Here is a 14,371-nt window from a genome sequence, read left to right as displayed (position 1 = left end):
AAGCTATCTGTCGGAAGTGACAAACTTGGTATGCTCACTCAGGAGGCTTCAAATAATACATACGTAACATTTGGCATTTGTAGCATTGTTTTCGGCTGAGGAAAAAAAATGTGCTGCATTGCTTTCTGGACAACACTCGTGCATGCCAAGATTCCTTATACACAAAATTGACAAGCTGGAAGAATATGGGCATATCATTAGACTGCCACCCTGTCACTGACATATCTACCCAACACAGTTGATGTGGACCCAAATTAAGGGTTACATTGTCAACAATAATTTTAAAAGAAAATGTTGTCTGCAGTCAGTTAGCAAAGAAGCTGTTAAAAAGTTACTTCCCAAGACTGGGAGAAAGCATTTTTTTCCATTACTACAAAAACAAATAGAGGTGGAGTCAGTTCAGTGGTTGGTATTATATTGTTGTTCCTGTTGACTGTTAATAAGAAACGTGTTTCTAACAAATTTCTGAATAAGCGGATCTCAGAAACTCGCCTTAATCACTCAAAAGTAATCCCCCTCCATGTCTGCATTATAATATTGCAATACTGAGATAGTGTATTCTGTATTGTTTTTCTTCTTTCTTCCAAACCAGTAGTTTTCTCACTTAGATTAACAGGCATATTTTTTAGTATTACATTAGAAATCAGTAGAAAGGTTGATCATAAAATGTAGTAACAGGTTACTTACAAACCTAACACTCTCTGTTGCAATGAAATCAATGGGGGAGCTGCCATGATGATCATGTGCAAGAACAGAATCGTGCTCCAACCTGGAATTCTGAGACCTATAACAAGAGGATTTTAGTAAAATGTGATGTTAATGGAGGTATACTATATAGATATAATATTTTGTTTGCTTAATGTGTTCACCTAAATTCAGTAACATTGCTAGGAAATGCATTATACTGGATGATTTGAGTTTTTTTTATCTACTGAGACAAATATGTCACCTCCATTTCCCATTTGCCTGTCCTTTCATTATACACAGAAATTTTCCCCAGAAATCTCACTGCTATCAATTTCAGGTTTCAACCAACTTTCTGTATCTAGAATTGTGTGAGCTTCATTGCTTTTCATGAACACTTCAAACTCTGGCACTTCGTTGTGAATGCTTCAGCAGTTCACCTTTAGGATTTTAGTAATATCAATTGGGGGAGGGTTTTTCCTGACCTTACACTGGTACGTCTTGGTTTTCTACTACTATTGGTATCTGGATTTGATGGAGAATTGCCTTGTGGGCACCCCACACTGTCAGCTAAGTGAATAGCTGCCTCTGATGTGTAGTGCACACCTGACCTATTTAGGGGACACTACAGTTCTCAACCATATGGTGCAAGTCCAGGAAGTCCCAGCATAGCTTGTCGCAGAACTTTCGAAGTCTCTGGCTCGTTCCTTCCACTGTCATGGTCAGTTCTGGGGGCAATGCTGCAAATTGTGAGCTTTTTGAAATTCCAAGCACAAGTGTGTTCTTCTCATCTTTCTCTGCCAGTTGCTGGACTGAAACAAGAACGACCTCGGAACACAGAAGGCACCATTTATGCAAACAGCCAACACAATTTGCAGTTTGTTGCACCCTGTTCGCTCAGTGGCTGTCAGAATAACCTCTTCAGCATGTTGAATGAGGCCCTCAGTCACACGTACTGAGTGCACTTTGTCCTTTCCTGTCCTGTGCTTCCATTTCCCTAAGGGGTACCACCATTTGTCATAAGTTTGAACTGCCGACAATGATAGAGCCCCATCTTGATCCCACCTTCTGCCACCACTTTTCTCTGAACTGTGCGAATGGGAGTTATCCTTAAAACACTTTCTCCACTCCCTAAATTATCCTGACCTTAACCTACAACCACCTCTCCCCATACCCCATACCCCACACCCACCACCCAACAATTTCCACCCCCCTCATCCTATCGCTTCATCCCTTTTCACATTCTGTCACACTCCTTCGTGTGCCAGTGTATCAGCCTGTCTTAACCCCTTCACTGTCCCTCTCCTTTCCTAGTCCTTCATTTTTCCTCTTTACTTTCCCTCTACACCTCACCTTCTGACGCTGCACCTTCAGGTCTTGTCAGGCCACCATCTAATCGTTGCATGCCCCGTCAGTGTTCTCTTCTGTCACCCATACCTTGCTATCCCTCCTCTTTCCGCACACCATTCCAGATTTCTATTCACATGAAATCGCATTCCGGTTGGAGCTTTCAGAAGTAAGGTTTTTTTTTAGCCAAATGCTATAATTTGTAACAGGCTTTTTGTTGTCTCTCTGCAACTCAACAGGTCATCTTTACAGTGAGTAGTAGTCTAGTTTCTTCTAATATTGTTGATATTCGAACCTGGGGTTTCCATTTTTAAAACACACAAATCTTTGGACTGGCCAGGGATCAAAGCCCAGACCATTGGGATCTATAGTGGGATACTTATTGAGTCACAAATTGACAATAATGCAAAAATATGGCAATTTCAAAATTGTTTGGAAAGCATTCGGAAAGGCTTTTCCTATCTGTACAAGAGACTGGGAACCCTGAGGTACCTAATGTTATGCCCATTCATGTACTCAGCCATTTTAATTTGTTGTACGTGTATAAAACACTGTGCACAAAACATGTCAGATTATAATTGTTTTGGAAGTTGCTCAGTATTACAGGATCTACCATTGGTGGGTCTGGATTAAGTGGTAATTGGGGGCCAGCTTTTATAGTGGGTACGATTGCAGGGTAGGGACCTTAGGTTAGGGACAATGGTCTGAATCTATTATATAACCAAGGTTATGGCTTCAAGTTGAACCGTTAAATGAAATTCTCGTCTTAATATTTTCACCACACCATCCGAACATCGTGGTCCATTTTCCTTGTAATCTCTGTGATGTATTTGCTAAAAGATGGTTTTGTTTGTCTAACATGTGGTATTGAAGAGACTTTTCTTAGCTTATCATACCCTGAGTGTATTTATAAATTGTTGTTCAATGAAGCTGTGCTGAAAAGAGGATTCATATTCTATTTGAATTTCTTCCATTTTTAGGATATAAAATTGGATTGTAAGAGTTCTTTTGCATATATTGCAGGATCTGTATAAACTCATTTACCATGTTGTTGACTGTGCGATATTCTGTAGGCAGGCTGTGCGTGGTTTGCTTACCAGCGATTCCGCCAGGGAAGTGATGCTGCATTCAATCCCAGTTATGAAGCTGATCCAGGCTCTGTTCCTGGAGGTGCTCCATATTCCTCATATCCTGTCAGTCAGGATGTTGATGGGGCTTACCAGGATCCACCATTTTCGGCTAATCAGACAAGGGGTAAGCATATACTTTGGTAATAATTGAGTACCCTTGTTAAGACGACCGGAAGCTTAGGCATTAGAAGTCATTAAAATATGCAGGTAAAAAGACATAAGTAGGCAACAAAAAGCAACATGGAAAAACTTACATTATTCCTTCTTACTAAATTATACATTTCCATCATATCTGTGTTAATATTATGTAGTATTTTTAAAATAACTTGGAAGTTTTAAAGAAAATGCTAATTGTACTCTACAAAAAATGAAATTTTTCTTGAAAGCTTATGCATTACAATGCTTATTGGTTGCACATAACAACAAAATGCTTTTGTAAATTTTCTGGAGTCATTTTAAGTCTCCTGTTAGCTAAAACACTTTTCATCAGAGAAAATAATCTCTCAACGTCTACAGATGTAACTGCAGCTAGTCCAGAACATCGAACTTTTGTCAGGTCTGTTTCTACTGCAATATAATTATCACCTTGTAGAATTTTTGAATACACAATTTTATGCTTTTTCCCTGACTAATCTCATTTCCCATGCACACTTTCCAATCTCTGCACAGCTGTCAACCAGTTTTCAGATTTCTTAAATGAATGCTCCATTTCTTTAAGCTGACAGGTCACTTTTGGCAGGAAACCAAACTCGGCTAGGGACCTGAAAATGTTGCATCTATTTGTGGTGAATTTCTTGGCATCTAAATGATTAAACATAGAAATTTGAGTTCACACTTCTGGCTGAAGACCTAGCCTTAGTAATTTGGTAGCCTTCCAGGTTTGCTTTTGCAAAAACTTAAGTAGTTTTTAAATAGTACTTGCTTGTTTCCTTCTTTAAGCTCCATTTAATCTTTAAAAAGATCATATCTGTTACTAAGCACCACCATTTTTATGCGTTTTATCTAGGGTGTTTCTTGACATTTTTCTTTTTCCACCAATTTCGATAATTACAAAACTGCAAATGATTTTGAGCTTACATGGGCATTTGCAGCTGTGCGACTCGTACTCAGCAGTGCTGCAGATGGAATTGACAGGCATAGTGTAAAAGTAGAACTGAAAATAACAATTCACAATTTAGGGGAAGGCTTGTGATATTGTCAAAATATATGTTAATAAGTTTTGTTTTCCATATAGTGCAGAGTGCGGATACTGTATACTGGCAGTTGGCTGTGAGCATGAACAAACTAGAACTGTGACTGCCAAGAGGGAGAGGTGCTGTGCGGGGGGAAAAAGAGTCCTCTCGCAGAGCAGCCAGTGTACATCTGTATTGTGGTGTGTGGTGGTGGTGGTGGTGGTGGTGGTGTGTGAGCAGAACTTCACATATGGTCATAGAGATTGCCGATTCCTTCTAGTGTTTTGATGGTAGTAATCAAACTCCATGATGGACAATGATTAGTTTCTTCACACATTTCAAAACAAGAAAATAAAATGAGCAACACTGTCGGGGATGTTCAGTGTCGTAAATGATGTAGTTCAGGCCTGGCCTGACCTGTACCACTATCAATGTAACCATAGTCCAAAGCACCCAACACCTAAAACTGCCACATTGAAGTATTTACATTATATTAACTTTCCAACCGTAGCTAGCAGGCAAAAGTGTTTCTTTGTTCTAAGATGCTAGGCTGCACAATTGAGTTGTATGGTGCATTACGTGATGTACATCTTACACAGACCATTCAGCCACCCAGAATTGGTAGGTCACCAGAGCATCAAACATACTGATACATCATTACGTTCATTTACTTTTTATTTTGCAGACCTTTTCTTATGCACATTATCTTCAGAAATTGGGTTTAACGAGATGATTCGCAATACCAGTAACTGAAAAATGAGTAAATCTTTGGTACTTATATGCCGAAAATAAAGCTGTTTCAAACTGTCTCTGTTAAAATAGGTCATTGGAATACAAGTAGCTTGAAATAGCTTTAATTAGCTAAATTCACATTTTTGCATGTTGAGGCAGAGTTTGCATCTATATTCACGCTTAACAAAAATTGTGAATTTTTGATGTCCCCAGTTATTTCTCATTTCCGAAGATTTGAAAAGTTTCTTTGCTGCTAAAAGTAAAGATGCTTCATTCTTCAGAACAATGATCATCTTAGTTATACTCATAACATTTTAAGTGTAGTAGACTGTTGCTATACCCATGTCCCAATCTCATTAGCATTGAGGGGCAATATCTTTGAATGTCTGAATCCTAGACAGGGCTTTCACTAGAAGTTCTTTAATACTGGAAAATAAATATCAACATCTGGAAACAAACTTCGTATCTCTTCTTTCAACCTGCAAAAACTGTGAGCTATGCTCGTAACATGAAGCATTTTCGGAAATAGGATTGGAGGACTTGAACACGTTGGCTATTGTGGCCTTGGGGCTGCAGACCTGATGCAAGGTGGCCACAGCAGAGCCTTGTCTAACGTAGTGTGCCTGGCTTGGCGGTGATACGTCCTTCACTAAGTGTGTGGCAGTCAAGATGTTAAAAGGTGCTTTCTCATGAATGCTGTAGTGTCTAACATGAAAAATAATATACAGTAAAACCCCTTCTGTACACTTTTCAGTGGACGGGCCCAAAAAAGTGTAAAATACAGGGCACCATAGGAAACACAAGTAAAAATGACTAAATTAATCTTACTGTCATTCTCTTTATATTGTTGAAAGTATGAAATTAAAACAATTTAATTTTGTTTAAAAAATCTTAAATAATTGTTTTTGCTTCATTCTAATGGTTATTAGGTCTATTCTTTTGTGAAATCACATTAAAAAGGGATTTTTGTTCTAATGTGAGACATATCAATAATCATTTTAAAAAAACTATGGTAAATAACTTTTAACACAATACTCGTTAAATAACTAAAGTTACCAGTCCTCATAAACAGAAAAGTACGCACGAAATAAACAGCTTGGTGCTGACATTGTCACTCATTTGAGGGACGTTCCTGGTGATGAAGGGCGGAAATTGTCATTATGTTATGGAGCATCTTGATGAGGAATGTTTGTCAGGCTATACCAACGTAAGACTGCGCGCCTAGTTCAGATTGGCATGTTTCACACAGAAGTAACAATTTGTGAAAACCCATTATAGACAGCTGTCTCAAAAAAGAGTTTATATGTGTAAATGACGGAAAACTAATTTGTTGTTGTTGTTGTTGTTGTTGTGGTCTTCAGTCCTGAGATTGGTTTGATGCAGCTCTCCATGCTACTCTATCCTGTGCAAGCTTCTTTTCTCCTGATAACGACATCCTCCTGAGTAGTCCCCGCCCGGAGATCCGAATGGGGGACTATTTTACCTCCGGAATATTTTACCCAAGAGGACACCATCATCATTTAATCATACAGTAAAGCTGCATGCCCTCGGGAAAAATTACGGCAGAAGGCAGGTTGCCACTAGTTACTATCTTAAGATAATGATTATCATTAAAGCAGTGACTGGGCATACTTTCTCACCCTTCCAAACATTGTGAACCTGTTATACAGGCGACTGTGACTGAACATACCTGCAGTGAAAATATTGCTTACCATGCTAATGTTATGTTACATGATTAGTAAATTCGTTTGGAAAAAGTGCATCATATTCATGCTCAGACTACAAATATCTGTACGAAAATTCAAATTAAGATCATGGTAATGTCAAAGAAAATCTAAAATGTGGGAAATGTTGTAACACAGAATCATTAATGGTAGCAAAGCATTGTATTGAGAGAATAATACTTGTGTTGAGATGGACAGAAATGAATGTGAAAAGCGGGGAAAATGTAAAAGTAGGAACTGTGTTATATTATCATACTGAATTTCTACTGACCCAATAAGTGTAATGAATTGTTAAATAAAACAAGGTCTGTCTCCCCCCACCCCCACCCCCCACCCCCACCCCCCTCCCCCAAGGCACTCCGTTGTAAGCAGAAATGCTTTTGATTTGCCTTTTGAAGGATCTAATGTAAGACAATGGTATTGGCAATGAAGTGACCTATAGGATCAGTTGAAAGTAGGTCTTTTCACGTTGTCTTTGAGTTCCATTCCTCATAACACTTTCGCAAACTTGACTCACTCTGCACAGATTCATTCCTTTACTTCTCCAAAAACCCTCTTAATAGAGGATACTGTTGTTTCAACAATTGGCATTATTCATGACAGCAAGCAAACTGTAGGTCTATTGAAGTTTTTACACTACAGTGGCCTTATTCACCATATGTATTGCAAGGAAATTATGAAGCAATAAATTAATGAAATACGTAACATTTGCTGTTGCTTTGGTTATGGGATTATGTGAGGTTAAACAAATTTTATATGATAACTTTATGCTGGAGGAAGGGTATGATTGCTTCACCTCTCCTTATTTTGTTGTGTGGCATGCCACAATTTTGTTTTGCACACAACAAAACAATGATTTTGATTGCAATAAATTTGTCACTCATGTGGACAAAGTGTACTGTTCTGTTAACTATATGCTGAATGCTTATGTATCCTTGAAATTTTGTCATTTATGTTTGTCTGAAGCAACACAGTTAGTGTAATACAAGTTGACATATCTTAGTGACTGAAAAGATTCCACCCTTCCTTACACACTGGACTTTGAATTTCTCTTTGGCATAAAATTAAAACAGTTTTTCTTCTTGATTTTCTGTTTATGGCTACCAAAAGTAACTCAAAAAATAAATGTCACTTTCACTACATGTTCCATTGTTAATTTTGTTCGCCAAATATTATTATTGATTGTGCATACTTGTTTTGTCATGTTTGTTGAGACAACATTAGAGCCAGATGTATTTTTGTCATCAAACCAGTGACTGACACGCAGGTATAATCAATATTCATGGAATAAAAAAGTTGATGTTACTCCCACTGGGACAGCACTCAACTGTAGACTGTTTCGCCAATTACTCATCCTTGGTAGCAAACTAGCTACAAAGCAGGTGAAGCCTGTGAAAAGTTTCTCAGTCCTAGAGGCATGCTATTATCAGTAGCTGACACACGAAAAAGCAGTGATCTGGACTTGTCTCTTGGTTCAGGACACTGATTGACGCATACAGTGAACTACACCTCACTCTCTCAGAAGATCCTTTAGCTGTTCTGGACAAGTTAACTAAGTGCTCCAGGACTCTCCATATACTGAGGACATGTTTAAATGCAACCCCTGGGTTTCCTCTAAGTGCTGTTGATGTGTTTAACATCCCATTCCAACAACCCCCTCACTGTTAGATGACTTACTTCCATATCTTGGTAAACAAAAAATTAAAGAGTATTTGTCGTACAACATATGTGCCTTTTTCTGTGCTATCATTTGCAAAAAGCTACGTTTTGTCATCTTCGAACATTAACGAAGTACGACAGGATCATTCCCGATGTTCAGGGACAAAGATATGGATGTCACACGTGACCATCTGCCATACATAAAAACCAGTAACTTGCAGATGAAATAAGAAATCTTTCTGCTCTTAATTTCAAATAAAATTTAAATATTTTGCCTGAATTTCATAAACAGCAGTGTATGGGCTAAAATCGACCATATGCAAACCTTAAGCAATGTGGTTTTACATCTGTAAACTCTTTAAAATTTCATGCAGTGATTTAATCTGATGCAGCACAGTAACTGTAATGAATAACAAAAAAATTTCCTTTATTGAGTAAAGATGTAAGACTGAAAAATGTGCTAAAAAAATTTTTTAGCTGAAGAGTTTCCCTAAAATCTGATACGTATTTCAAAGCCACTGGAACACAGTTGCTCAGCACAGGCAGCAACATTAGGTGAGCAGTACAGCAGCAACAAAGCTGCTCTCAGCACAGAATGTAAAGCGTGACTGTGCCATTCAAAGGGTTAAACACAGAAATAATCTTGCATTTATAACAAACATAAAATCATTCAGAATTACGTTGATCATACTCGTTTATTAAAAATGTAAACATAGAATTCAAAACACATTTAAGACTGAGGCATTCCATTCTGTGTTTTTGTGCTTGTTCCTTAGAGAATTAAAACAAATGTTGTGTACTGTATCACGTTCCCATTTCATGGACACATTCTCACGAAATTCTTATGTTTTTATTCCAGGTGCAATAGGAACAGACTACCAAGCACCGGCCTATTGAAGCTCATTGACTTTGGTGTACTCATGTGTCTTAGAAAGAAAAGTAAATTGTTGCTGTGCAGTTTTTGTTGGACCTTTTTGTTACGTTCTGCAGACATTTAGAGCATTATAGCTTCAAATCATTTTAAAAAACCCATTGGGTTGTTGTGATATCTAAATGTTCTAGCATAATGTAGATGTTTTAATCATAACTAATATCTTCATGATTGGAGGTCAATAAACTGTTATTGTTCTGACAGTTACAGTTGAAGGTTAGGGTAGCTGGTTGACATAAATTGTGGTATAGATATGCAGTGAAATGCTGAAAGTACGAGCAGTTGCTTACGTTAAGTTTCTTAGAGGACAGTGGTGTGAACCTTGATTAGTGTTTGTTTTTAGAGTTACTACCTGACCTCATATAGATCGTTGTTTACAATGTTTTGCTGCAGCTCTCGTATTGAAGTTTTGCCTCATGAGTTATGAAGATGCCATGCCATGGTTCCATACGCATCATTCTCATTGTAGTTTCTTAGCTTTTGCCATCCTTAACTTTGAATGTTATTACAAAATCTTTTAAGTCCTTATTTAATCTCTTTAGTTTCTTAACACAATAGTAATAAGTACTAAATGAAAGCTTAGGTCATTATCTTAAACATATGAATAAATTATCAAATTTCTCGTTATGCAGGAGACGATTACACAATTGCGTTTGACCGTATTATCGAAAAGGCTAAACAGTTAATAGACTTAATACGTGGCCTCTTTGTAAACAAATGCCGTTGTAAATGGTCACTGCTGAAGTTCATGCAAGCATTCTCGTTAAGAATATTAGTGAGAATGCTGTTGGAACATTCTGAGTACATGTGTTAATATCCTGCCTTTATTTTAAAAATTAATAATCAAATTAAGAGAAATTGCAATAGGTAAAAAAATTCTGAGAGTGTTCTCACTTTCTAAGTTGGAAACAATTATTGCATGCTTGCCACTGTAGTACATACAGAATGCATGAATATATATATTGTCCACTGTGTACTGTGTTGTTCGTGCTTCATGGTTGGTATGATATCCTGTAGAACCTCTCTAGTCAGTGACAATTAGATCTGGAGATGAGAAGTTCATTGCATTGTTTACATAAATTGTTTTATTTATTTTTAGAGTAATTAAACTTATGTAATCAAGCCATCGTCTGTAAAAGTGTAAGTGAAAGGTATGCCGTTCAAAATTAGTTTGAGTGCAAGGCAATGACATGGGCATGAAATGCAATAATTTCTTGTACCAATTTCTGCACTGCATGTTGTAGTTATCTGCGTTTGTTGAAGACTGCCATTGTTGAATCCTGTACAAAGTAGGATACCATCATATTTAATTTACAAAAGACATAAGTGATAATTCTCTTAAGAGCTATTTTTACTGGATAATGTAAGCTGCAATTATCATAAGTGACATACATGTTGATCTCCAAAAATTCTGAAATCATTGTTGTATAATGAAATGCTTATATGTAAATATTATTTTTTAATGTTAATGATCTTTATTATGACATCTATTAAATGAATAAATTTGAGAGGTAATCAGTTTGCATAAAAAGTAGTGTGAAGTTTGTTTCACGTATTACTTATCATTATTACCTTTCATAATTTTGTATTACGGCATGGTGACAACGAAGAATTTTGTGAGCTAGTTCAGTGAAATTCATGAATTAAACTGAAATTTTCCTTATGGTTCACATGCCGATTATTTCAACGTAGAAGTGCAAATGTACTTCGCTTAAAGTATGTAATAGTGTTTAAGATTTTTTTCTGCTGTTCACTTAATTATCTATGGTCCCATTCAAATAACACAATTGTTTCACTAGAGCTTCCAGGGAACAGATGTAGAAGTGCTTGGAGTCCATGTGTAACAGCACATGTTCAAGAATAATAAAGATTTCACTAACACTTGCAAAGTACAAAACATTTCATATATACATATATAGATATAAATATATATGTGTGTAATATATAATATATTGCTGACCAAAGAACCATAGGCTAATCCTTAGTTAAGTGTATTGAGCTCTATCTAGATATGGAACTTTCATGTTAACTGTGCTGCGTGGGTACATTCTCGGTAACTGTTCTAGCAAGGTTGCAGATTTGTTTAATGTGCTTTGCAGTGTGTGCCTTATTTGAGGTGTGAGATGTAAGAAGGCTGCAGCAAAAGTTAGTGGTATTGAGTTTTGACAATTAGTTGACTTATTCAGCAGTTACAATTTTTTATGATTTGGAAACCTTTTCTCCTCTTTGCAGGCAATCTTTGGACAGCCAATTGTCTGTGTGTGTATGTATGAGTAATGTAGAAGTGACTTTCATACAGTGGCTGTAGTTCAGACAGGCAAGTTTTTCTTCCCTGAGATGGTGCATCTTAACACACTGAATGTCTGTAGTACTTAAACTGTGCTCTGCAAAATTATTTTGCACATTTCTTTTATCTAGTCTGAGAGAGCTTTAGTGACAATGAAGTAGGTTAATGTATCCATAGAAAATATACGGTCATATTTCTGCGTAGAATGTAGGTCCTCAATTTGTACAATGTTTGTGGACCTTTTGGTAGTAAATAAAATACAAAGACCAGGCTATGTCGCCAAGACCAAAAGTTTGCTTAATTATGGGTTTTGTAATGTCGTTGTTAATGCATTGTTGAAATAATTAGGCAGTTGTTAATGGTTAATCCCCTCTTAATTTAATAAAATATTTGCCCAGAAATAAAACTGTAGAAATGAATTTAATGCAGTTTACACAATACGTGATATCCTCAACCTGGTGGCCTATTCCAAAAATAAATTGCTTAATATTTTTAATTTTTCTTGGTTTGTAAGCAAACCATGAGGTTATCTGTACATTCATTGGAAAGAGTTTCATGTGATTTATTTTAGTTTTTTTATGAAGTTTACAGTTTTATTGAATTTAGATAGTGTTTATGTATGTATGTACATATTTTCAAAAAGAATATTAAGTACTTAAATGGTTATAGGATAGGGACAAACTGTCGGACTGTTCAGTTAACTGTAGTTTAAACTCGTAAGCAATAAAATTGTATAATATTCATGGTCCTCATTTAGACTCATACAGCTCTGTTCCTATAAGGTGTGAATGTTCAAGATGCCTCCTTGTTGTATTACTCCTCCCCCATTCCAGACTGACGTTATAAACCATAAGATTCTTGATTATGTATTACTCCACCCCTGTAAACCCATAATGCTTCCTCTAAGAGGTTGCAGGATAACAGAGCACAATATGGTTTCATAACTGGATAATTAATGTGTAAAGATGTAATAAAATTGTGGATTTTCGTGCAGTTCGTCTGTAAAGAAAGGAATTTCTTTGAAAGCTAATCTTTGACGGCAGATTATAACTCTTATCTTAGTCAGTTTCATAAATATTAATTACTAAATTTGATGTTTGTGTGTAATGTCCTAAATGTTTTGTTTACTAAGGAATGTATCTTTGTGATTGTTACTCAGTTGTGGTTGTTCATAATAAAATCTGTGCAGAAAATACTAAACCCTACTGTTGTGGTATATGGTGTTACAGCACTCAAGACATCAGTTCATCAAGTGGTTGACAGAGGCTGCATATTCATCAAAAATGCACTTTCACAACCATCAAGTTATAAAACCCATGTTGCTGTTATGCTCTAGTTTTGAGTATTTTGTTAATCACTTTGCTGTATTGGGTGTGGTTGTATAGTGTTCCTTCAGTGCAAAAAATTAAGGGAGAAATACTGAATATATCTCTCTCTCTCTCTCTCTCTCTCCTCCCCCCTCTCCTCCCCCCTCTCCTCCCCCCTCTCCTCCCCCCTCTCCTCCCCCCTCTCCTCCCCCCTCTCCTCCCCCCTCTCCTCCCCCCTCTCCTCCCCCCTCTCCTCCCCCCTCTCCTCCCCCCTCTCCTCCCCCCTCTCCTCCCCCCTCTCCTCCCCCCTCTCCTCCCCCCTCTCCTCCCCCCTCTCCTCCCCCCTCTCCTCCCCCCTCTCCTCCCCCCTCTCCTCCCCCCTCTCCTCCCCCCTCTCCTCCCCCCTCTCCTCCCCCCTCTCCTCCCCCCTCTCCTCCCCCCTCTCCTCCCCCCTCTCCTCCCCCCTCTCCTCCCCCCTCTCCTCCCCCCTCTCCTCCCCCCTCTCCTCCCCCCTCTCCTCCCCCCTCTCCTCCCCCCTCTCCTCCCCCCTCTCCTCCCCCCTCTCCTCCCCCCTCTCCTCCCCCCTCTCCTCCCCCCTCTCCTCCCCCCTCTCCTCCCCCCTCTCCTCCCCCCTCTCCTCCCCCCTCTCCTCCCCCCTCTCCTCCCCCCTCTCCTCCCCCCTCTCCTCCCCCCTCTCCTCCCCCCTCTCCTCCCCCCTCTCCTCCCCCCTCTCCTCCCCCCTCTCCTCCCCCCTCTCCTCCCCCCTCTCCTCCCCCCTCTCCTCCCCCCTCTCCTCCCCCCTCTCCTCCCCCCTCTCCTCCCCCCTCTCCTCCCCCCTCTCCTCCCCCCTCTCCTCCCCCCTCTCCTCCCCCCTCTCCTCCCCCCTCTCCCTCCCCCCCTCTCCTCATTGGCCCCCCTCCCATTATTTTGAACAAAGGATAGTGAGAAAGTAAAAACTAGTAACAATGCACAGCTTGCTATTCTTGAACTTAATCAAGAAAGTAGCTTAAATTCAAACTGTGATTATAGTGACATGCAGTGCTTCAACCTCGGAGGTGTAAATGCCTTACCCACACTATTACGGATGTATATACTTATGTTACATGCACCATCGTTAGTTAGGACTAGGATTTAAAGATGGCCCAGTCCAATAATTTCGTAAAGCACCTCGAAGTGTTGAACTGTGTTGCCCTCTGTTAACCAGGTATGCAGACTGATGTAATTTTGGTACAAGAAGTGCTTCCAAATAGTGTTGCTATCAATAAAACTGGGTGTCACAGGTCAGTCTCCAACTTAATTGTTAAGTGTGCAAAACAAAGTTACGTTTGGCTTTTGAAACGATTTGATTCTTTTGCTTTAAAGAGCTATATTTTCTGCAAGCCTGCTGGGGCATGTGCT

The 14,371-nt window shown here is 38.7% G+C and overlaps 1 protein-coding gene across 2 annotated transcripts in view; it reads left to right on the top strand.

The window, feature by feature from the left end:
- Positions 1 to 12,866, top strand: part of LOC124594974 (synaptogyrin) — a 48,845-nt gene extending 35,979 nt beyond the window's left edge. Inside the window, exons 4-5 of one of the 2 annotated variants that reach the window (XM_047133501.1) lie at positions 3,109 to 3,285; positions 9,308 to 12,866. In XM_047133501.1, the coding sequence (XP_046989457.1) occupies positions 3,109 to 3,285; positions 9,308 to 9,316 (186 nt within the window). In that variant the 3' untranslated portion in view covers positions 9,317 to 12,866. Of the gene's footprint in view, positions 1 to 3,104; positions 3,286 to 9,307 lie in introns of both variants that reach the window. The other variant, XM_047133500.1, reaches the window with a different exon arrangement.
- The last annotated feature ends 1,505 nt before the right edge of the window (positions 12,867 to 14,371 follow it).

Source organism: Schistocerca americana, chromosome 2 (assembly GCF_021461395.2).
Source record: "Schistocerca americana isolate TAMUIC-IGC-003095 chromosome 2, iqSchAmer2.1, whole genome shotgun sequence".
In the NCBI taxonomy this organism is placed as follows: domain Eukaryota; kingdom Metazoa; phylum Arthropoda; class Insecta; order Orthoptera; family Acrididae; genus Schistocerca; species Schistocerca americana.
Note: the sequence above shows the minus strand (reverse complement) of the source record. Positions and strands in the feature narration are given on the sequence as shown.